The sequence below is a fragment of the Castanea sativa genome, chromosome 10, assembly GCF_040712315.1.
Source record: "Castanea sativa cultivar Marrone di Chiusa Pesio chromosome 10, ASM4071231v1".
NCBI lineage: Eukaryota > Viridiplantae > Streptophyta > Magnoliopsida > Fagales > Fagaceae > Castanea > Castanea sativa.
This window is the reverse complement of record NC_134022.1, coordinates 6,030,724-6,053,508: the sequence shown is the minus strand read 5'-3', so window position 1 is coordinate 6,053,508 and position 22,785 is coordinate 6,030,724. Positions and strand designations below refer to the sequence as shown.

Below are 22,785 nucleotides of genomic sequence, written 5' to 3'. Positions count from 1 at the left end.
TCAATTATTCAATAAGACGTTTATTTCAATTATGGTATTTAATAATTTTTTTTATGTTTAATAAAATAAGTGAAGGTCCATGTAAAACCATCGATCTAAAATAAAAATGCAATAAGTTGAACCTGCATTATGAGTGCCTTGAGAGGCATTAACACGACTCCACCCGTTCATATGGGTTTGGACCAACCAAGGAATGTTGTGGGCTGGGGGTAAGGTCTTTCACAATACAAGAACTCTTAAAATCTATCAAAAATAGGAAGATGCACAAAGGTTCTTTAAGGGACAAAGTCGTAGATGGCAATTGGGCTTCAACAAGGCAACATAAGTGTTGGTGTAAACAAAATAACACGTATCTAGCCCAATATCTATATTAATACATATTAGCCTATTAATCACCACAATTAAAAAGTATAAAAAAATCTCTCTCATTTTCAATAACTCCTTATCTTCCATATTAACTCTCACATCTTTACATTTATATTGTAATATAAATCCATCTCAATTAATTAATATTAAAATGCTCCAATAGTAAGTTTTAGGTGCACATGATTTATTATAATCATATTAGGATTTAAGAGAAGTAACAGGAGGATTGCAATTTCGTAAAAAGTAAAGTGAGATAGAAGAGTAGTGTTATTAATTTACTTTGGAAGGTCATTAGCAAAGTATTTGAGCGTTAAAGTCCATTCGAATTGTGAAGTATAAATCACTACTTTTGTTACCATTGGTGTTCTGGTTACAATTTTCTTATATTTGCCTGTGTTATTGGAAAATGCTCTGAATTTTTTTTTTCAGTGTTAGCTTGTAGAAAAAATCTGACATAGTTAATATCACAAAATCTAACACAATAAAGAGATAATCCACAATACTAGCTTCTAACCAAGTCTAACCTTCCAAAGTCTAACAAAATGTACATAAAATACTAAACACCAATGTCTAAATTCACAACAATCCAACCAATAACATATCTAATGGAACACAATAGAAAAAAAAAATCAATAATCTTAATCCCACAAATGCTAAGCCAATATAAAATTTTGACAACCAATATTAATTGGGGGGGGGGGGGGGGGGTGGGAGAGAAGCAAATCTCATGAGATAGAGAAAACATACTTGATTAGAGGTGGTTGTCTTGGAATTATGGTGGCAAGGTGAGTGGGTAGGGGTGGGCTGGGTTGAGGGGGAATGGGATAATTTGGGTTGGAGAACGGGTGGCAATGATGAGTGTCTTTTAGGAGCAACTTATTTAGAGCATTAGCATCTGAGATTGCAAAAACAATTCTATTTTACCATCTAAAAAATAATTTTATCTATTATACCATACTATTTTACAATACACCAAACATCCCAGATTTTATTTTTAGAATACAACTCATTAAAATAACATAAAATAACTTCAACCACAAAAACAAAAAAAGTCTCGTAACCAATCTCTGCCATAACAACCAGAAAAACACTGCCATCACCACCCTTACAAACCCAAAAAACCCATGAGAAATCAAGCCAATCACTGCTGATATCAATGTCAAAAAACACCACCCACAATCGTTGATCTCAGCTACAGAAAAAAAAAAAAACCAACTAATCTCAACGCTGACAACAACCATACCATCGTTCACCAACCGTATTAGAACCCACCAACCACCATACCGTCATTCACCAACCTCTACCAAAAAACCTAAAAACCATCCACACCGAAACTCAGTCATTACCACTTAAACTTATATCAAACCAAATCACAACCCACTGGCCCAAAACCCACTGCCACACAAATCACAACCCAAAAACTTAGCCCCATCACCAATCCATAGTCACCCAAACAGCCACCCAAACTCGATCCATAGCAACAATAACCCAAAACTAATATATAGTATATAAATGTAAACGGTGAGAGATAGTCGCATCATTGAGAGGACCTAAACAAAACCCCCAACATCGATGGAGCTTTGGTTTGAGATGACCCAAACGAAACCTTAACCCAAACCCAAAAACCCTTGAATCTTCTCTGAAGAGAGAGAGAGAGATAGAGTGAAGAAAAAATGGGTAGAGAGATAGTATGCTAGAGTGATAGGTTGAGTGGCATGAGGAGAGACAGTGATCAGCAGCAGCATGGGAGAGGGAGTGAGTGACTTGGCTTGTGGGAGTTCGGTTGAGAGAGAGAAAGGAGATGAGAGATTAGAGAGAGAGAATGAAGGAAGATATTTTAGGAAGATAAGGAATAAAAAAAGTATTATTTTATTTATCCAACCTTGCTACAGTAGGTTTTATATTTAGGACATTATTGTAGCTAAGTTGTAAATTTTTTTACAACTAGCCTCTTGGATAATGCACGTATTTTGGTATTTAATGCTCTTAGCTTTTTATTGAAAGTGTGCTAAAATATATTTGTAATCTGAAAAAGTATTGTACATAAAAGTAAAAAAAGCAAAAAACTAGCTTATAAGCTAGTCCCAAACACATTATGAATTAATGGCTCGATGGGTACACAATAGACATCCCATAAGCTTTTTTTTCTTCTTGCTCAAATCGAAAATATTTTTAATTTAACAAGCATTTTCAATTAGATTAAACATCAAAATATTTATAAAAAACTTGTTTTTAAATTTAAAATATATATACGAAACAAATGTATCCTACAATAAATGGATTTCTATTTTCTACCATTAATAAACCCAATAGAAACTATTTTTTTATGCATTAATTTGATAGGAACCCAACAGAGGGTTTTTTTTTTTTTCATCAAATGGAACCCAATGGAGTTGATCTGTGTCCCAACAATTGCCTTGAGCTTTCCCTTTGGGGTCAGGTATAATAAGACCCATTGCAAATTTTGACCTGAGCCGCTGACTAGTAACTCTGCGACTTCATTTAAAAAACAACCCCAAAAAAAAAAAAAAAACCATTTTTCATTTTCTTTGTCTTCTCACTTACCAAAATTGAAAATTCAACATCTCTCTCTCTCTCACCAAAAGCACAAGCATTTCTTGATGCTGTAGGCTCACAAATCGGCGGGGGTCTTCCAGATCTGATATCTCATCACCGTTCATCTGATCGAGTCTTCATCGTATCTTCATTGATCCACTTTTTCAGAGATGCCGGTGGCCGCTTCGGCTATCTACTTTCTCAACCTCCGTGGCGATGTTCTCATCAATCGCCTCTACCGCGACGATGTCGGGTATTTACTCTCTCTTACGCATGATGTTGAATTTGATGGGAATTATGTACAAATATATTCCTCAATTTTGAGAATGTGACACATCGATGTGACAAGCTTTTGTTGCTAATTAATGGTTTTATGTGTAAAAAGTAGGATTTTCAATAATGGGTCAGCTGTATTTTTGGGTAAACGTATCTGGGTATGTCCTGATTGTTGCGACACATCGATTTGACAAGATTTTGTTGCTGATTAATGGTTTTATGTATACAAAGTAGGTTTTTGAATAATGTGTTAGCTGTATTTTTGAGTAAATGTATCTGGGTATGGCCTAAAAGTTAGATTTGTTTGTGCTTTCTATGTATTTGGGTATGTTGTGATATTAAGCTCATAAATGAGCAATCAAAGTGTACTGAATTTTGGATCACACATTGACATGGTTGATATAATTTGTTCTGTAGATTAGTGTCTTTGTAGGTACATGTGATCTTACCGGACATGAAGCTAGAGTTGGTATAAAGGTTTATAGTTTGTTCCTCAATATACTCCAATTTGGGGGATTAAACATTTTAAGGATTATGAAGAGGATAGTATTTTGGAATTTTGATAAGGCCTTATTGGTGCTGGCACTAAAAATTTTGTTAGTACACGATTTGCTGCCTTGGATTAGGTGGCCTGAGTACAAATGCTTTTTAGAAAACGTTATAGATGTTAATTTCGGTTGGAAGTTTATCTGTTTTAGATGCCAGTTTTTTTTTTTTTTTCTTGGATAAATAAGATGCCAGTTACATATTGTTACTGTGTGCTCAAACTATCTTACAGTGAGTTTGCGTCTGGCTGACTGAAATATCCTATGTGAATTACCCTTTTCTTTTACCTATATATATATAAATCCTATGTGAATTATTTATGCATGCTAATAGGATGGGGAGGGGCGGAGTTGGAATGTGAGATTACTGAGGTTTTAATGATTGGGAATTGAAGTTAGTGAACTCTTTCCTAAGTCTCTTATACTTAAATATCTCCAGCGGAGGAGTGTTATAAGCTGTCAAGCTGAGCTGGAGATTGAGTGGGAGTTGTAGTTTCGATTTTATTTATTTATTATTATTATGAGGCCGTTCAAGGCACCAATGCCACTTCTTTTCCATAGAAAATGATTTGGTGTGTTAAGGCTCTAAACAGGGTTTCATTCTTTGTTTGGATAACAGCTGGGGAAAGATTCTTACCGTAAAAATCTTATCAGGAGAGGCTTCTGTTTAGTTGGTTGGTGCTGTATGTGTTGGTGCAGTAGGAAGAGAGTGGATCATCCGTTAATCCATTCTGAGGTTGCATATGTTCTTGGAACTTTTCCTTTAGAGCTTTTGGGATTCAATGGGTGTTAGCAAAGACGGTAGCTGATCTCTTTTTTAGGCCGAGGAATTAGTTTGGGAAACACTCATTAGATATATAGAACCTTGTCTGTTATTTTTGATGTAGGCATTGCGGAAGGAACAAAATAGCCAACACTTTTGAAGTTACTAATAAATCAGTGGCTCAGTTGGAATCATTATTATTATTATTATTATTATTATTATTATTGATACGTAATATAAAGATTTTATTAAAAAAATTAACACAGCCCAGTATGTAGGAAATGTACTAAAGGGGCAAAAACATCAAGAAACCAAGTTACAATGATCAAGCAAAATAGGAAGGGAAAAAAAGAAAAGGATGGTAAAACTAAACACCATTCAAGAAGAGTAAAAAAGATAAAAGACAAACTTAATATTGGATCATTTGCAACCCTCAAAGCTTCTAGCATTCTATTCCCGCCATATACACCACATCAAACAGTGCGGCACAATCCTCCATATATCTATATTGCGATGTTGCTTGAAATTGCATGACCAAGAATCCAACAAATCCACTACCTTTGCAGCATCAAACGGTTGGAATCATTATTGATTCGAACTTTGTTTAATTGGTCTCATGCATGGGGTCTTACAGATAGCAATTCGCTTTTAGACTTCAATGAATCACTTTACTTTTGTGCATTTATTTTCTTTTTTGAAATTATTTTAGGTTGCTTTGTGTTCATGAATTAATCTATTTTCTTAATAAAATACCTTTACTTATGATAAAAATGCATGCCCTGCTGATCAAAGTGCCTAGAAATTAAGTATTTTTACCGGTAATCTGTGCCATGACTAGCTTCATTTTCTTTATTTGTGACAAGAGTGCATCCCTTGTGTATTTATGTCAAATTCATTGCTCTTTTGCTGCATGGTCATGCTGTTGAAGGTTCACGTGGCAACTTTATGTAATTTCTGCTAGGATTTTTTTATTGGTTTATTGATGTGAAATCATTATTTTTCTTGTCATTTTCTTTTTAGTTCTACCCTTTTATGATTGGTTTCTTGTCCCCAATGCAATAAAGATGTCTTCCATGGCTTTGGTTTGTGGTTTTCTACGCACTAACTTCTATACTTCATTTCAGGGGAAATATGGTTGATGCTTTCCGAGTCCATATAATGCAGACGAAAGAACTTGGTACATGTCCTGTGCGACAGATTGGTGGTTGCTCTTTCTTTTATATGAGAATCAGCAATGTCTACATTGTGATCGTTGTCAGCAGCAATGCAAATGTAGCTTGTGCTTTCAAGTTTGTCGTTGAGGTAGTCAGCTTTTTCTTTTTGTTTACATTCTTCTGTGGTTATGCCTTTTTCCTTTTTAATATTTTTGTGAGAAGTAGGTTTTCATCTGTATATATTTTCAGTTTGGTTATAGTTAGAAGCAGCTTCTAAAATGACCTTAACTTTTTGGTAAGTAAATAATTGCATTAAAAACCGAAAAAAGTACTGCCCAAGTATGCTAGGTGTATACAGCAGGAACTAGGACAAGGAAAAAAGAAGGAAAACAACAAAAAAGGAACAGCATCTAGGAAAAGCTCAAGATTGTCAAATAATCTAAGAACCCCTCAACTGAAAATTGTGTAGGTGATGACGTCCATTCATGCAAGGAATTTAAGAAAATATATTTCAGCTTAACCATGCTAATCTCTTTATCCTCAAAGCACTGAGCATTGTGTTCATGCCAAATGCATCACATAAGACACAATGGAACTACCTGCCGCCACACAGTCCCATTACCTCACATACCAAAACACCCCTTCCAATCCTCGATCCTCTCTGTTACTGACAGAGGCATTACCCAAAAAACACCAAAAAGGGTGTAAACCATAGCCCACAAATCTGACGCCATTGCACAGTGAACAAATAAATGATTCACATCATCCCCATAATTTTTACACATGAAACACCATTCTGTCACCATGATACCCCTCTTTCTCAAGTTATCTTCTGTAAGAACCCTCCCCAATGTGACGCACCAAGAGAAAAATGCCACCCTTGGCAGGACTGTAATTTTCCAATACTTTTCTGAGGCAATGCCACCCCCCATCAAGGTGCTGTAGTAACTCTTCACCTGGAAGACCCTTTTTTATTTTTATTTATTTATTTTATTATTGACGGAATTCACACTCACCAAACCAAATCTTGGTTTTGTAAAGTTCATACCACAATTGTGTCACGACAACTTTTTCCCAAACTTGCACTGCCCGGATGAACACAGGATGCCAATAAATCTGCTCATGTCTGACCTCTACATAATCTGCCACTGTAGCGTCACTATCTCAGGCTAAAAGATACAAATCTGGGAATCTCTTTTTCAGATTAAACTGGCCACAAGTCATGCCAAAACTGGACTTTTGAGCCATCCTCAACATCACATCTAACAAATCTCACAAAACTATCCCATCCTCTTCTAATGAACTTCCATAGACCCACATTTTATGATCGCTGAACCTCCCGGGAATACCAAAACTTACTAGAGGAATCATACTTTAACTCTAAACCCGCCTCCATAATGCCTTCTCTTCACAGTCATAACGGCACAACCAGTTCCCTAACAAAGCGTGATTAAAGAGTACTACCTTCTTGATTCCCAAAACCCCAAGGTGAGCAGGAGTACAGCAAGTATTTCATTTTACTAAATGAAATTTGAATTCATCACCCATATTACCCCAAAAAAAGTCTCCTTGAAGTGTTTCCAATATATTTTCTACACCCACTGGAATTGGAAAAAGAGAGAAAATGAGTAGGAAGGCTCAAGAACGTACTCTTGATGAGTGTGAGGCGACCCCCTTTTGATAGATAAATTCTTTTCCATCTAGCCAGTCTCCTTGCATCCTCTCAATAATGGGATCCCAAATAAATTTTTCCTTAAAGGGTGCTCCTAAAGGTAATCCTAAATACTTTATAGGAAGAGACGTAATTCGACACCCAAGATCATTTGCCAACTCCAATTTTTGAAAGGAATTTGATAGCTGATACTAATGTTTCTGTCTGTTATGTTTTGCAGGCAGTGGCACTTTTTAAATCATATTTTGGCGGGGCTTTTGATGAAGATGCAATCCGTAATAATTTTGTTCTCATCTATGAGTTATTGGATGGTACGTAATTTGAGAAGCAAATTGTCCCTACTATTTCTATGTGCATAAATTTACTCATGGTTATTAGACTTGGATTTACTTGGCTGGGTTTTAGCAACCAGTCCATTTCTTCTACTGCATCAAATGAAGTCGAAACTTGGTCAAACCCATTTTAACTGGCTGGGGTTTAGTGGCCCATGTGACCTGCCTGGTTGGTAGCAAACCTGGTTTGTTTTATTTGCACTATACAACTCCCTTTCGTTTGAAAAACATAGTTGTCAGGAATTGAATGCAAGGCCACTTAGAAGAAGATTGTTAAGCTAAACAACCAATTTGGCTGAATTGATGCTTGTGTTTATAACTTTTCTTTTGCATACAATATCAGTAGCGTATACACACTTTTTTTGAAAATGTAAATGCATAAAACAGCTCAATGATTAATTGAAGAATATTGTATAAAATCCAGCAGTAAAAACCAATGATGTTAAATATGAATGATACTCAGTAGTCTATCGTTGTGCTGCTTGTTAGTTGGTGTATGCATGTGTTTCCCTTGCATGCTTGTGTGTGTGTGTGTGTGTGTATGCGTGTACAAGTGCATTTATCTGCAGTGTAGTTTTTTACCTATGATTTGTGCCTGTATTTATCATGCTTACATGCACATATTTGTATTTTTGCTTGCCAATTATGGTTTGTGTGCGTACTAAGGGCACTACAGCGCACCTATCCTGTTGCTTTTTAATTTACCTTTTTTGCCAATATTGAAAAGTCATGTAGTTTGATTTTACTCAAAATTAATGACCATTATGTAAGTGCGTTGAGGATTGATTTTCACCTCTAATTGCAGAAATTATGGATTTTGGTTACCCACAAAATCTTTCTCCTGAGATTTTGAAGCTTTACATCACTCAGGAAGGAGTGCGCTCACCATTCTCATCCAAGGTTAGTAAGTTGGTAGTTAGGATTTGGTAATTTGATCAATCAATGACTGTTGACAGTCTTCTAGGACCTTTTTATTTTTATTTATTTATTTATTTATTTTTTATATATACATATATTTAATATTTTTCAGAAGTATATTACATTGTTTTACATTGTTATGCCAGATATGCTTATGAAAGATGATGTTTGATTTATTCTTCTATTTACATATAAGTTTAAATATGCTTTAATAATTTTTTTCTGCCATATGAAAAAAAATAGCCTACAGATAAACCTGTTCCTAATGCAACCTTACAAGTTACGGGAGCTGTTGGTTGGCGGAGAGAAGGCCTTGTTTATAAAAAGAATGAGGTGATTTTAATTTTTTCCATTTCTTTTCTGTATTGGATATAGCCATTCTGCTGGATTTTTAAAATTTTTACCCTGTACAGGTCTTTCTGGATATTGTGGAAAGTGTAAATCTTCTTATGTCTTCCAAAGGTGGGCAGTTGTTCTGTAGGTATATTGCACGATTTTTCTTAGTTCTGTCTCTTATAAAACATTTTTGTAAATATAGGTAGTGTTCTGCGTTGTGATGTAACGGGGAAGATTCTTATGAAGTGCTTCCTGTCTGGAATGCCTGATTTGAAGTTGGGTTTAAATGATAAAATTGGCCTTGAGAAAGAGTCACAAATTAAATCCCGTCCTACTAAAAGGTAATTTTTAATGACACATTTTTCTACTTCTTTATATATCTGCCTTTTATGTCTTTTATTTTTCTGTCACTCACTTTATTTGCTTAATGTAGTGTTCCCTTGATGAAATTTGAATTTTATTTATTTATTTATTTTTTACAATATTTCCACTTGTTTCTCTCTCAGTTTCCTCTGAATTTATTTTTTAATAAAACTAAATTTGCGCTTGTGATGTCAGTGTAGCACATAAACAATAGGCCATGACAAGCCAGAGGAATACTTGATTCCACTTCTGCTTGTGGCTTTATTCTTTTACTTTGTTGACAGTTACAATGAATAATTACTTATCAAAAAAAAGTTACAATGAGTAATAGTCAATTAGAAATCAGATTAATTATCGCAATATACACTACATTCTTGAACTGCATCAGTATTTAACATGCTTAAAATTCAATGGTTAGTAGCAAATAATATATGTATATATATGGGCTGGGTTCAAATTATATATGGTGTAATTTAAGTAATGTTACACCACTCAATAATTTTTAGGTGGATGCAATTTTTGATAAATCCACAGTTGGATTACATTTTCTTCTTATACTTTTCATGCTTACAAAATTTTAAGACGATCAAAGATTAATAACTATGTCATCTATCAAATATTTAAATTTAAGTTTTTGTATTTTAAATTTATGTTTAAAAGATAAGTTTATGGATTGAATAGTAAATAGCATCCGATTGGCATGATGTAAGCCAACAGTGGATTTTCAAAATATACATGCAATAAAATGTTATTAGGTGGTGTAATATTACTTAAAGTTACATTAGGTGTAACTTAATCTTTTATCTAATTATCTATCTATAAATTACTCAATAACTTATGCAATGCTTTATTGTGCAAGGCTGTTTTTTTTTATATTTTTTTTTATTATTATTTTTATAATAAATTTTTATTTATTATTATTATTAGTAGTATTATTATTATTATTATTATAGATTTATGGCTAATTACATTATCTTTGACAATGCTATGTTTTGTAGTGGTAAAACAATTGAGCTCGATGATGTTACTTTCCATCAATGTGTGAATTTGACGAGGTTTAACTCAGAGAAGACTGTGAGTTTTGTGCCACCAGATGGTGAATTTGAATTGATGAAGTAAGCTCACTAGTTTTCTCTCATAATATTGTATTATATAATCTGTTTGTGGTCTATGTTGTTCATTCGCAGCAATGTATGTCATGACATCCCCCCAACCCTCTCCCTGAAATTTATAATTTTATAAACTTTCTTCTGTCTGCGTGTCTCATTTTTGAAGTTATCTGCTTTACACACACACACACACACATAAAAAATTTGGATCAGGAAAAAAATTACAATTTTGAATTTGTTATTGTTTTTTTTTAACAAGTAATGTTGTGATTTTAAATTTTATTCAAATGAGTGTTGGTTAATACACCATTTTCTCTACTTCACATATTGGATTTTCTAGACGTTATGAATCGTAGGCACTAATTTTTACTTTTATTATTTCTTATATTTTCTTTTTCTAGGAACTTCCTTTGTATACATACTGTGTATTATGGTGGTGCCCCTTTTTGCGTTTTGTTAATAAAGTATAGTTACTTATCAAAAGGAAAAAAGAAAAAGAAAAAGAAAAAAAAGAGAGAGATGCAAATATGTTGCTGTAAATCTGACACATCCTTGAAGGGATATAATATTTGATGTATGTATCCGATGCATGATATCTACCGTTGTGGGTGTATACCCTCCTTGGATCTTCTGTTTAAAAGTTCCACTTTTGCTTTATTTTATGATTCCATCATGTTCTGTTTGAAGCAATGCTGGTTTTGCTGCTTTTACATTGCGATGTCCTTTTCTATAAATCATAGATACAAGATACTTATCAACAGGAGTTAGGCTGGAGGCTCATATATATAAAATTTTGAACTTTTATTTTACACCACTTCTATCACTTGGTGTTTCACAATTTTTGTGTTCAGCTTTCTAGAAGCTAACCTTTTGTTATTATCTTCTTACATATATTTAATTTTCCAATAACATCTGACAGAAAGTCCCATGTTTTTGCCAATTAGCTCTAGCTCAAATGACACTTCCTTCTCTTGTAAGAGCAAGGCGAAGTGTGAGTTTATGGGTTCCAAGATTCACTAGATGTGCATGTGTACCAATCAAACAAATAAAGCTTCCATGCTTAGTGTTTCTGGAAATTCTGTGTTTTCTTTGGGGTTTTTAATTGGTGACAAATTGTCATTATATTTACCATAGGTATCGTATCACTGAGGGCGTTAATCTTCCGTTCCGTGTATTGCCAACAATTAAGGAACTTGGTCGAACCCGCATGGAAGTAAATGTTAAGGTTTGTAATTTTAAATGCTAAAAGTTTCCAATCTTTGAAATGTTGGACAGTGTTGCATTAGCTTATTTACATATTCATATTCATATTCATATTCAGGTAAAGAGTGTCTTTGGTGCAAAAATGTTTGCTCTTGGTGTGGTCATCAAGATTCCTGTACCTAAACAAACAGCAAAAACAAGTTTCCAAGTGACATCAGGTCGAGCAAAGTACAATGCCTCTATTGATTGCTTGGTTTGGAAGTGAGTGTCTTAGTTTTCTAACTTCTGAAAGTTTAATCTTGGTTCCTTTTTAAATATATATTAGTTTTGCAATGTTGTGTGGTTTTATTTTTAAATGTTGTATGCAGAAAGTCTGATGCAGGCAGGGATTAAAAAAAGAAAAAGGATTTAGGGTAAAATACAGATGCTTTTTAGCTGCTTCTGTTTGTTCCTATTCCACTTCATTTCTTGATTTTTATTTTTGATAAGTAATAAGTTTTATTGATATAAAAAATGGAACACCCTAGTACACTGGGAGTGTACAAGGGGTCAACAATTCAAGTACAAAAATTACAAGAATCAAGGAAATCAAGAAAAGAATAGAATAATTGGTTTCACATAGCAACTGACCAATCCAATAAAGTTCTAAAGAAAAATAACATGAGGTCTGGTATGGATCTCTCATTATCTTCAAAACACCTACTATTTCTCTCCCTTCAAAGACACCACATTAAGCAATGGGGAACAACTAACCATATATGACCATTTCGATGACGACCAAACCTGCCTTGCCAACAAGCTAGAAGCCTCACAACGGACTGCGGCATAACCCAGTTGACTCCAAATAAAACCAAAACCATAGACCATAGATCCATAGCAACTAGACAATGAAGAGAGAAATGGTCAACCGATTCACCATTACAATTGCATATGTAACGCCAATCCAATATCCAAACTTTCCTTTTGTGTAAATTGTCAATCGTCAAGCATTTCCTGAATTGAAAGACTTTAGCTTTCTAAAATATGTGGGTGGCACTCCCTTGGTGCATTTTAATGCACTTCTATAAGGTGAAAAGTGGAACAGAAAAGGGGATGACAAGAGGAAGGTGTAGGTTTGTGGATGGATTTTTTTGCTGACTCTTACTGCACCCAAAAGGAAAATGGAAAAAAAGGAAAAAAAAAAAAAATCCAAAAATCTGTCTGAAACTGGATCTGGGGCAGAGCTTGGTGAGACAGATGAATATCAACTTGATTCCAAAAAAATTATCGATATCTGTAATTTTTTCTTTTGATAAGTGATATCTGTTAATATATTTGGGATATAATGTATTAATTCCAATTATTATATAATGCTCTTGTGAAAACCTCACTAAATGTAGACAGAATATAATATCATAAGAAAAGATAATTGTTGGTTTGAAATCTGTATAAACAACATCAGACATCTATGTGAAATGCTTGAAAAAAATATATCACGTTTCATTATTGTAATTAAAGAAGTTAGCAGGTTTTAACTGTTGGTAAAAGCAAGCTTAGATGCAAAGTGCCAGAAGCTCGGTGCTTTTTGCCTCTAAAGCAAGGTGTATTATATTTTATTTAAAAAAAAAAAATGTAAAATGTCATTACAATCTTAATGTTGTTGATTTACACCATGGATTTGTCATGCCAAATTCAATTTTATGGTATGTTATCATACACCTAAGCCAACCCCTTCATGCCTTTATGAATTCTAGAAAGTAAAAATCCATTTGAGGAACACACTCCACAAGCTGCTCATCCCAATGAAAGGCGACTCAAGCAAGAATTAGGTCACTAGGGAGGGTAACAAGTTCTAGTTCACAACATACTCCTCATGAGAGAGAATATTAATTAAAATGAAGTATATGAGGAATATGTTGAGGGTTACTAATCTCATAATGCTAATGATAATGGTCCTATGCTTAAGACGATGATGATTATGTACTTCTAGGATTGCATTGCACTGCTTTTGATGGGCATAGAAATCATTATTTACCATTCTTGTGCTTTTTGGCCGTTACCTTTTGGGTGTATTGCCATTCATCCATCTGCCTCCATGTCTTCATTTTGATTATGACAAAAATGTATAAAAGTGAGTAAATCTGAAGCAAGAAAAGAAGTACTAAGGTTTTTTTGTTTCCTTTACAACAGCTCTCCAGTTAGAGTTTCTATTATGTCATTCTAATGAGATCATCTTATAAAATTAGATATGTTGGTGAAACCTTATCAACTGAGTCCATATGAGTTTACCACTATGGCCTTGTAGTCTAATGGTATGTCGTAAGGAGGTTTGGGTTCAATCTACTGTAGATGTAGGATTTATGGGGTTGGAGATTCTTCTCTCACTCTTTTGTTAATAGTTTGTGTGGTTCTACTGTTTTCTATCTCGCTTTCCAGTATGTAAAAATAGTGTATGATATCTTGCAACTCTGGGAATGCATTGGGCATGTTTTATGCTTGTTGCTGGAGAACTTATACCAGTTGATTGTATCTTCCATGTCATGTTTGTTAATGTATTCCATGGATGATGCAGCTGTGATCATGAGATAGCGCTCCCCCCACTCCCCACCAAAACACACACACACACACACACAGGAAGAATATTGCAAATAAAAAATATAGATTTTTTCCGATACATTGCACTATTTTTTATTTATATAAGTTGAGTTTATTACTTTCATTTATTACTTATGATCTATATTGTGTTTAGTTTGATTGATGTTGCTCAATTCAATGTTTTTGAAACTTTGTAGGATAAGAAAATTTCCTGGGCAAACTGAGCCAACTATGAGTGCAGAAGTTGAGCTGATATCCACGATGGCAGAAAAGAAATCTTGGACTAGGCCACCAATTCAGATGGAGTTCCAGGTGCTTAATTAATTGCTGTGCCACTTCCACATTCCCATTAAAATGGACAGGATACATTTTTTATTGTTTTTTATGCCATATTCTTAACCACTTGCTAAATAAGCACGAGAATGGAGAGAATAAACCTTTTAATTTTTTAGTAAGTAAAAATCATTATATCCCAAGGGGTAGTGCAATCTGCTACGAACCACCTCTCATAAAGTGGAGGTAATTAGTTCGAATCTACCTTTCCCCCTCCCCTTGGGGCCAAAAAATTGTTGAAAATAGAAGTAAAAATTATATTGAATAGAGGAGAATGCTTCAATACACAGGGTACAGGGAGTACTCCTAAGAATTACATTCTAAAATTTAAAAGATAAACAAATTCTACAAAAGAAGTGGAATGAACACTGCCTAAGGCAGGCATCCGATCATATGAAGTTAGGAATCAAGATTTGATCAAGATCAATGTAAGTTAACCCTCCAGAAGCTTGAACATTCCTCTTTCTCTCTCTCTCTCCTAATTATCCTTGTAAGACAATGTAAGACTCTTGAGATTTGACTAGCAACAGCATACTCTTTATAGTTGTAAAAGAATAGAATGTTTCTTAAGCCTGTATGAGTCATTAATCAATTGGTTTGTAACTGCCAAAATAACTTTAAGTTGTTTTGAGTTCCTTTAGCTACCTTGTTTAAATCCAGCAGTGATACATTGAACTTATGTGAGTCCTTTTCCCACTACATATTCTCCTGAAAATTTTAATAAGGATAATCATAAAAAAATACAATAGTGAGGATACATAAAAATTATTAAAAAAATAAAAATAAAAATGAGGATACATTTATTTATTTATAAATAAATAAATAAATCTGAGAAGTTATAATGCGTTAAAAAAACACAGCTGCACCAAGGGGGCACCACTCAAGTAGACAATGAGTATACCAGAAACCTTGATGAAAGAAAATAAAAAAGTTAAATGAATCTAATCCATCTATTTGAAAGGGGGGGGGGGTGTCATTGACAGTTTTTTTGGATGAATAAGAGAATATTATTGAACCAAAACGAATTATACATGCAAGCTCAAGACATATCATCAGCAGCAAGTCTGCATACAAGATCAGCCTACAGAATAAGCAGCCTAGGATCCAATACAAACAGCCAAGCCTGAGTTTCAACCAGGAACCAAGCCAACCAACTGAACACCTAATTAACTGTTCACAAGGTTTGGCCAAAACAAGCTAAGCTGCCCCAGAACCCAGCTAAACATGGAATCTTAGCAATTCACATAGCCCCATCACTAGTAGAGCACTTGGTTGGGACATGAGCATGCACTCTTCACCTAACATAATTCAAAATTGGCTTTAACCACTTTGCCACAAACTGATCAGTATGCACTCTGCTGTTTCTCTGTCTCCAAATGTGATACACAGAGGCAGCAAGGGCTATCCTTTCCACTTTAACTTTTTTCCAGTCAGAAGCACTCTCCCCCATTTGACAACCTCATCAGTCATCCCCACTCACATGCTATATGCTGCCTCACCCACAGCCACCAGCAATCAAAAAACAAGTGATCACTAGCTCACAAAAAGAAAAAAAAGTGATCCCTGCATTCCATTTTTGCTTCTGCAAAAACCATAAAGCACATCATCTTGCCAACTCCAAACAGCCAATATATCACAAGTAGTATGCCTATCCTTTATGGCTAACCATAATATGAAAGCAATGAAAGCATGCTTTGGCACAATAGCATTATCCCACGCCATATTCCACCACCCAACTTCAGCTTTCCTAATTCGAACTGCCTCCCAAGCAGATTTCCAAGAGAAAATCCCAGTTTTTGTGAGGAACTGTTTGCAGATTGTAAATTAATTTTGTAATTTTAATTCTGTCTGTATATCATTTATTGTCCTTGAGCTGCTTGAACTTACCTCTGTTTTCCTTGCTTTCTGTGAACAAGATTTGGTTGCTTTTGAATTGCGACATGCCTTTTATTCATTTTCCATCCTTCCACTTCTCTATCATTTTTGCCAAACACAAATGAGAGAAAAAAACAAAAAAATCTTTTCTTTCCTCTGTATATTTTTCATCCCCTCCACTTTTTCATCCTCTCAATCAAACATAACGAAGTTGCATAAAAGAAGAAACGTAAAATCTTTTTGGGTAATTTTGAAATTGATGTTCTATGCCATTCTCAAAATCCTGTCCGCTCACTATGAGATAATGAATTTACGTGTTTGTAGACCTTTGCAGATTGAGATTAATGATACAGTATAATCTTCTTAATTTTCTACAATATTAATTATTGGTCCCATGATGTGGCCAAACAATAATGGCACAAGGAGAGAATGACTGAATGAGGGAGCTCACAAGAAATGTAACAAACTTAAGACCTTCAGCTTTATAGTATTCTGCATGGCCATTGGAATATAGGATTTTGGAAAGTGGTTCCTCATTGCCTAATGTGGTGCATATAGAGAAACGGAATGCTTGAAGTTTTGAGGGATGCGAATGGATTATTCCCAATCTGAAACGGTTATCTTTGGGTTTATTTTCTTTTGCTTCTCTTTTAGAGAGCTAATTGATCATTGTAATTTGAGGTTGATTGTGATGGTCTTAGATACTTCCTGTGTACTTTGACTTTTTTTTGACTTTTTTTTTTTGTTGAAAATGTTAAGCTATATCTTTTTTATTTTTAAAAAATCATCATCTGCATATACATGTAGACATGTCATTGCACTCTAAACAATGTTGGATAACTGACCTTCTGAAACATCTATTTTGCAGGTTCCCATGTTCACAGCTTCTGGTTTGCGTGTCCGTTTTCTCAAGGTAATTTTTCTAGATTATTAGTATGCCATACACTATTAATAAAATGTATTATTTTCCTCATTGGGTTACAAATTTTCTGCAGGTCTGGGAGAAGAGTGGCTACAATACTGTTGAGTGGGTCCGTTATATTACCAAAGCTGGCTCTTATGAGATTAGGTGCTAGAGACTGGAAATGTTGCCGAGACTTTAGATGCCTTAAAATGGGTGGCGATTGAAATATTTGTACGTCTATTTTTCTAAGGATTTTAATGGTGGCTCTTACCTATAATTTTTCCTTTCATTCATCCTATCATTTTTTCCTGTAACATATACTATATAGTAAAAAGAAAGGGGGCTTTTCTAGTTGTGTGTATTAATTAAATGGTACTGTCACAATATGATTTTGTATTAGATAAATTTGTTTTGACTAATGGATTATGGTAATTAGTTGTGGATGCAATATTTATATTGTCAACAGCTTGGAGAGCTGAAATTCTGATACTTGTGCAGTTAAAGACTTAAAAGGGATACTGGAAGAACTTATGATATAATAGTCTCGATATTCTTGATGAAGGCCTTAGCTTGCAAGTTGTGGAGAATGTTGAAAAGCTGAGTTTATTTGATCAATGGACCTAAAGCGGTTGGGCGTCCTTTTGGTGTTGCAATTTTCTTGGGACTTAATAATGTGGCTGTTTGGATCGCGAGATCCTATGATCCCATATCGATCAGAATTGTCTCAAGATCTTTCCTATAGTGATTGAAGCATAATAACATCTTGAATCCCAGAATTGTGTAGGATTGTGATTATGTGTCGATTGTGGATGATTCTACCACGTGCTTCATTTTTGGTCAGTTTCTATTCTTTGGGTTTATGAAATAATCAGGACAAGCCCGTTGATTCTTCTTATAGCAAAGGATGTTCAAATAATCCAATGTTAGGTATCGTTTGGATTTTCTCCCTTCTGTCAACGCATTTTGTTTGGATTTTCTCTTTTTTGTCAATGCATTGTGCAATGACACCCATGTTATTTGTTTGGATTTTACCCCCTCTATTTTTGTATTTGTCTTGATTTTGCCCCTTCTATATTTGGGGCTTCCTAGAAGGGGCTTCCACTCACATAGAAACACCTTTAGGGTTCGTTTGGTTGGAGAAGTGGAAAAGTGAGAGGATAGAAAATGAGGGGATAGAAAAGTGGGAGGATAGAAGAGATTTAAGTTTTCTCTTATTTTTGTTTGGTTGGGAGGATGAAAAAGTGGAGAGATGAAAAACTTAATTGTTTGATTTAGAAGAAAAATGAGAGGATGAAAAAGTGAAGTTGGTATACATTTACAATGATGTCTCCATTAAATAAAACAAAAAAGCAACACATTTGTTTTGGCAAAAATATAGTGTATATGCAAACAAAAATGTAACATTTTTTTAGTAAAAATAATTGTAAATGTGCAAGTGGACAAAAAAGAAAAAAAGCAATTGGACGAAACAAAACAAAAAAAAAGAGTCAAGAGCAATGTGATGTACATTGTGTATATGGGCATTTTGATCAGCTCAAGTGTACAATTTTCTCTCTATTTTGGGGAGAAAACTCTTTAATGGGTCTGAGTAGAAAACACCTTGAACCTCACTACCTATTTTCTTCCTCTCCCTCCCTTCCAACTAAACACCTTCCAAAAAGTTTTCCCTCCTTTTTTATTCTCCGTTTTTTTTTTTTTTTTTTAATCCTCCCTAAAATTCACTCTACCAAACACACTCTTAGAGAATATACTAGTGAATTCTTATAGTAAGAAGTTTATTGTTCATGCAAAAGGTATAGATGTGGTTGCTGGGGTTAGTGAAGACTGATTAATTAAAGGATTAGTGACAAGGTTTTATAAGCTTCAGGGCATGCCTAATGTCCATCCTTGAATAAGGATTGGAACCTTTGGTTGCTGGATATTTAGAATAATCGTAACCTTGAGTTTTGTTATTATTTGGGAATTGAACAATCTAGTTTTGTGTTTCTCAAAAAAAAAAAAAAAAAAAAAAATTGTAACAATTTTGGGTTATACGCTGACTAAACCAGCTTTGCTCTGTCCTATTAGGGCAAAACAAACTATGAAGAACTTGTTAAATTTAAAGAATTTGATTAGTCAGCATAAGATGAGCCAAATTGCCTTTTCAAGCTGGAGGCAATTAGGATGAAAATTTGAGCAAATTAATAAATTAGCCCGGTGTTGTTTTTTTCTGTTTGTGGTCAACATATGGGCTTGCTCATGGGCTCATAAAATTCTATCTCTTGGGTTTATAAATAAGCTCAAAATGGGCAAACTCTTTAATCTTGATGCCACACTCCTCTGTTATATGGGCTTGGGTAGTGCCCAGAATTTGAGATAAAGTACAATAGAAATAGTAGGCCCAAGAGAATTGGGATTGCTTTTTGTGGGTCTTTAGAGAAAGACAAGTGTTTAAAAGCATTAGATCTTCTTGACAATTGTCTTCAATTCTTCCGCTTAGTATATATTACCAAAACACACATGATGTCATGGTTGTCAAAATTCCGATTTAGATCCTACGATCGTATGATTTTATAATCCCACCTGCTCAAAATGATTTTATACAGGATCTTGATTTTGATATTTTCATGACGTGACTACCAAATTAACGATTCAGATCTTTCAAGGATCTTTATGATCGTTCAGGATCGGTAGAATCGTACGATTTTGATAAAAAAAAAGATTCTAGTTTTTTTTTAATCTTCTTTAACTTGATAGAAGGCTCAGTTGAACCCAAATGAAAAATGACATCCCAGTAGACCAAGTTTTACTATTCTAATATGGAGAGATAGAGTATCAGTTGGACACAAATAAAAAATAACATCATAATAGAGTGTCACGTTTTGAAGTTTTTTGTCTCTTTAAATAATGATTACAAATGGATATAGTGATGCATGACAATTACATCAAATGGATGCAATTTTTTGGTTTTTATGAATGAATGTATAATTTATGTGATTATTTAACACATTCTCAAATAATGTAGGATTTTATGATTTACAATTCGATCTTACGATCCATGATCCCACTTACTTCCCACGATCCTATGTAGGATCTTGATTTTGATATCCTCATGGCGTGACTACCAAATTAACACATGGCTTATTTGACAACTTACATGTTTCATCATTTTTAAAATCACAAGTGGCTTTATGCCAACTAGATACTTACAAGCTTGGCCTAATAATAAAGAACAATCATTATAGAAAGACCAACATATGTAAGAAATGTATCTTTCTTTAATAAAAAAATCTCCATAATTCATTGTAGACACCGACCTAATCTTATCTATCATCCAAAATAGGGAGTGGCTTAAATTACATTTGATAGTAAGTGGTTTAAATTAAATTTATATGTAAATTATAATATTTAGGGATGGCATTATTTATTATGTAGTTAATGTGACATTAATTACATTTACTATGACATTAATTAATTTTAAGTATTTTGTAATAAAATTGGTAGTGCATTTATTATATTGTTTATGTAGCATTAATTACATTCATTATGACATTAATTTGTAGGAAACTTCCAAATTTATTAGAAGTTTTAGAGAAATGCTACATCTATAATATTTTTACAACAATTTCACAACAACTCCTAAAAAGCAAATAGTTGTAAAAATGTTGTGGATGTAACAACATAAAGCTTATAAACTAATGTGAGAGTAAGTGTACTGGTGAGTTTCAACCATGTCATAAATGAATATTTGAATTTCCTTTTTGTGAATGATGACACATCAATTTGTAAGCTCAATGTAATAAAATTTGTAGTAATAGAGTATGCTGTAATAAAATTAATAGTGCATTTAATATTTCCCTATCTTGACTTTATAATTCTATAGGAAGACTTTTAAGTTGCTGATTTTGCTTAATTTTCCATCTACGAGCATTTTTATTAATGAGTTATTTTATTTTATTTTATTTTTAATGAGAATTTTGTAACCTTTATTTAAAAGACTATAGAAATGATACATCATGAGCAAGAATTAGCTCTAAGAAACTCAGATTTTCCTCTATCCAAGTTGCATAATCAGAAATCTTTTTGAGTGTTGTGTTGTAACACAACACTCAAGTCTCAAGTATAAAGTCTCTTAGGCAAAGATCTGCAGCAAACAAAAAAAGGCAGTAACTTATACTAGAGCAATATAGATATTTGGAAATCCGTTGATACTGGCTTGAAAGTTACTATGGGCTTGTTTCTATTGGTAATTCTGTGTGTTACTTTTACTTTCTGTGGAGTTGGAGGAGGAAGAAGCATTTTCGAGAGAGAAGGCTTGAATTTGGATGGACGACACATAGTCCTCGATGAGCGCTGTAGTCAACAAAATTCAGGTACTCTAATATTTGTGAGCAAAAATATGCCAACTTCGCCATGGCTCAAGTAGTTAGAAAAACGACGAAAGAAAAATTAAAAGAACGGGAAAACATTCATTTTATCAGATTCTGCAGCCTTTTTGTTTTGTTGTTGTCATTGTGAACTGATCTTTAGTTTCTCTAATTTTAGCATGCAAATGCGTTAGTGCATTTTGACATTAAATGAAGTGTAATTAGCTGATTTGATACCTAGGAGAGTATTATCAAAATGCAATAGATGTTTTTTTATTTATTTTAAACTTAGTTTCTCTAATTAGATAATACTCTCCTAGGTATCAAATAAGCTAATTACACTTCATTTTTATCAATGTTCCGTATCAGCAGAACATTTTTTTTTTTTTCATTTTCTGCGATTGATTCCCAATCTACAATGCAACCGTAATATAAAACAAACAGTTGGTAAAATAAAGATTCCACATAGCAATTTATTTATTGCAATCAAACATGACAAATAACTCGCAATATGATACGACCAAAGCTAAAGCTCCATTATCTTTAATTAGGAACAACCTCCATCATCGGATTCAGGTATGTAGGTGCATGGATTAGGTGCAAATGATGGAATTGGTGCTCGATTCTGTGAAACTGACGCATTGAGTAACTCAGGTTTTGACTCCATGTCATACAGAGACCTCATGGCTTCAAGAGTCTTGCTGTTAAGTATCATCAGCAAGGCCAAAGTCACTGCCACCTTTACAATGTTGGAGATAGATTTCCCCCGTAACATTTTTTGCTTCATCAAGAAGGAGGTGTGTATTTTGAATGTATGTTTTGTTAATGAGAAAATGAGTATTTTATAGATAAGAAAAATTTGACCAGAGTCCTTGTATTGTATTGAGCTACATTCATTTACGGGTTGAACTCTAACACTTAGGAATCTAATCAAAACCCATTAAGATACCAAAATATAGAAAAAAAAAAACCATAAATAATTCATGAGGCTCCAATAAAACCCATAAACCTAGAAAAACCCATTAATAATTCGAAATCCAAATTGGGGGAACTCAAATCCGAATCCTACGTTGCCTTTTGGAACATCTATAGATGTTGAAGCAACTTGCTTTCCAGATGAGTTTGAAACAAAAATACAGAAAAAAAACCATAAATAATTC

At 33.9% G+C, this 22,785-nt stretch overlaps 1 protein-coding gene across 2 annotated transcripts; it reads left to right on the top strand.

The window, feature by feature from the left end:
* Nucleotides 1–2,839: 2,839 nt before the first annotated feature.
* LOC142613325 (AP-2 complex subunit mu) lies at nt 2,840–18,302 on the top strand. 2 transcript variants are annotated; one of them, XR_012840271.1, is made up of 14 exons: nt 2,840–3,175; nt 5,631–5,808; nt 7,553–7,643; nt 8,470–8,564; nt 8,826–8,915; nt 8,996–9,044; nt 9,121–9,259; nt 10,280–10,396; nt 11,525–11,615; nt 11,712–11,854; nt 14,365–14,479; nt 17,244–17,288; nt 17,371–17,510; nt 17,778–18,302. XR_012840271.1 is itself a non-coding variant. In XM_075785628.1 (13 exons), exons 1-13 carry the CDS (start codon nt 3,093–3,095, stop codon nt 17,449–17,451), a joined length of 1,317 nt encoding a protein of 438 aa, XP_075641743.1. In that variant the 5' UTR covers nt 2,840–3,092; the 3' UTR covers nt 17,452–17,727. The 2 variants fall into 2 exon arrangements, 1 of the variants encoding a protein (XP_075641743.1); XM_075785628.1 differs by lacking the exon at nt 17,778–18,302 and having other exon boundaries at nt 17,371–17,727.
* Nucleotides 18,303–22,785: the final 4,483 nt, after the last annotated feature.